The sequence below is a fragment of the Lolium rigidum genome, chromosome 3 (assembly GCF_022539505.1).
Source record: "Lolium rigidum isolate FL_2022 chromosome 3, APGP_CSIRO_Lrig_0.1, whole genome shotgun sequence".
In the NCBI taxonomy this organism is placed as follows: Eukaryota; Viridiplantae; Streptophyta; class Magnoliopsida; order Poales; family Poaceae; genus Lolium; species Lolium rigidum.
Genome location: NC_061510.1, coordinates 36,474,882 through 36,477,428, shown reverse-complemented (window position 1 = coordinate 36,477,428; position 2,547 = coordinate 36,474,882). Strand labels below are relative to the sequence as shown.

Here is a 2,547-nt window from a genome sequence, read left to right as displayed (position 1 = left end):
GATGCGTAGCCGCCGCCACTACCACGGCGATAGCGCTGAGGAGGACGACGACTGAGTGTTGTTTCTTCGCAGCGAATATCGGCACACATGTTTTCGGATGTTCTTCCTCGAAAGAACCAACATAGGCATCCTCATCAGCTGGATTTTCCAGTTTGGGTGACTGGGTGTGCCCTCGAGTGTTCTTTCTTGGCAGCGAACACACGAAACCTGCCATGACCGGCCTAGTTAGGTTTAGTTTTTTGCAATATTTTATATTTGTGTCAACCATGGTTCTACTATGTATTAGTTTGTGGAAAACCATATTCCAAACTATATCTTAATGTAAACCACGTTCCCAATTATGTATTAGTTTGTGGAATAAAATGTCTCTTATTCAATTTTCTATGCATTTATTTATGATTTTATTTGAAAACATCTATCGGGGCCGCTGTTTTGGGGGCACCGGTGTGGGACCAGCTCCCCCAAATAGAGGATGCAGTGCCGGCGTCCCCCAAACGAAGGTGTCGGCGCTCTTGCCGGCGCCTATTTGGGGCTGCCGGTGAAGATGCTCTAACACCTCAAAAAAGAGTGGGTTAAAGCTTCATCTGATGAATTTACATTCTATACACATAATAAAAGTTCATATCTGAAAGGGGTAAAAGGTGACACAACCTATCAGTAAGTAAAAGTATCTTTTCCTAAAATAAATCAGTAAAAGTATATGTACGAGTTGCCAAAAACATGGGCACACCAAGGGCGGGTTTTGTTGCTCGTAGATTTTCCATGCATCTGGAGAACATGGCATCGTAGAAACATGGACACAACCTAAAAGTCACGTTGTGCAATTAGTTCGTTGCCAACAAGTCGTTTTGAGCTTTGTAGCAGTAGCCTAGGCCCCGTCGTTTGGTTGTGCTTTTTTTTTGCGTTATCGGGGGTTCCGTTTGGTTATAAGCCTTTCCCGCATTACCACGTCACCTTTGTAGTGAGCTTACCAAAGCGATCAGCACTGCATATAAGGTGTTCGACGAAATAGCATTTTAAACAAGGGCTAAAACATATTTCTAGCAGTGAATTAGATCATTGCACCACGAGTTCAAAAAAAAACTACTCTTGATAGAACACAAGTACACAACTTCATCAAGCGAGGGTTCCTAGTTTCCTACATACCGTACTATACGTGTCGCGAGTATCATGGTTCGGTTGGTTGCCCACGCCGGTCGTCACGAGACTGGCTGAAACCGCATCAGATCACAGTCACAGGCAGGTGTCATCACTCGAGCCGGCGGCGAGAATGGCGTGGCCACCGCGCGCACTGGCCGTCCTCTTCCTCGTCCTGGCCGGCCCCATCTCGTCGGCGGCGGGTGCGAAGCGGCACGCGATCCCGGACGACCTTCGCGACGTGGTGGACGAGGAGGAGGACGAGGACTGGCGGCACTGGGGCGCCCCCGCGAAACTCCCTGATCGGCCGCCGCCCGACCTGTCGCGGATGAATCCCGCCGCGCTCCGGGCCGAGCTCCTCCGCGGCGGCCAGGCCGGGCCCTCGCTCGGCTTCGTCAAGCTCCGCCTCGGCGTCCGCCGGTCCCAGGAGGACGTGATGGGGATCGCCACGCGGTGGAGCAAAGTGCTGCGGACCGGATCGGTGGCCGCCAAGTTCGTGGCCGTCGATTTCGGGACGCTCATGTTCACCATGGAAAGAGGCCGAGACTTACTCGAGGTAGCTACTTTGTTCTTGGTTTTCTGTTACGCGCCAGGCTTAGACACTTCACAGTTTTCACAGATCTTGAGTAGTACGTACATTGTTAATCAGATAAAAAAAATGTGTTCTGTTTGTACTAGGCATTGAATTTCTTTATCAATTGCGGTGTTGCAGAGTATATTCAGAGCTCCCGTGCAAGATACATCTTCCCTGCGTTTTTTTCTCTTCATGATGATGATTTCCCTTATCGTGTGTAGCTAAAAGAGTTCATCTTGGGGCAGCCAGAGGCTTACGAGTTCAAGATTGGGGATCAAATTTTCCGGCGACCTGGAGACCCGCCCCTCGACCAAGTTATCGAGATGCTGCGGAAAGAGAAGATGAATAAGTCTGAAGACGAGCTCTAGGTTCAGCTATTAGCTCCTGGGTGCCCGTTTCGAAAAAATATTAGCTCCTGGGTGCAGTTCCTGCCACGGAAACTCCTTTTCCTTTGTTGTGCTTTCGTAGATTCTATCAGTAGATCCTATGCTCATTTGCAATTGCGTGTGAGTAGCAGCTACCGACCAATAAGTGAAGGATAGATGCCGCTAATTCTTCAGAACTCGACACGATCAGAACATAACTCATAAGTGATCCTCTTTGTAGCAGAGATGTACATATTATACTTGCTACTAGTACTCCTCCGTCCCACAAAAAATATCCCCATTTTATCAAAATTTAGATATATCTATACACTAAGTAGTGTCTAGATATATTTAAATTTAGATAAATCTTAAACATTCTTTGCGGGGAGGGGAGTATAAGATTGCAAGGGTTGGCCCTGAGGTCCATGGAAGTAATTACTGTGTTTTTTCAGAGTTGCGAGTCTCGTCTTT

At 48.0% G+C, this 2,547-nt stretch overlaps 1 protein-coding gene across 1 annotated transcript; it reads left to right on the top strand.

The window, feature by feature from the left end:
* Positions 1–1,270: 1,270 nt before the first annotated feature.
* Positions 1,271–2,079, top strand: LOC124694672. The gene is made up of 2 exons (XM_047227629.1): positions 1,271–1,693; positions 1,933–2,079. Exons 1-2 carry the CDS (start codon positions 1,271–1,273, stop codon positions 2,077–2,079), a joined length of 570 nt encoding a protein of 189 aa, XP_047083585.1.
* The last annotated feature ends 468 nt before the right edge of the window (positions 2,080–2,547 follow it).

Excerpts from the sequence above, each read along its gene's own strand:
- LOC124694672 (XM_047227629.1), top strand. The coding sequence starts at position 1,271 with ATGGCGTGGCCACCGCGCGCACTGGCCGTCCTCTTCCTCGTCCTGGCC. Across the intron at positions 1,694-1,932 it reads GAGGCCGAGACTTACTCGAG|CTAAAAGAGTTCATCTTGGG; the intron begins GTAGCTACTTTG and ends TATCGTGTGTAG.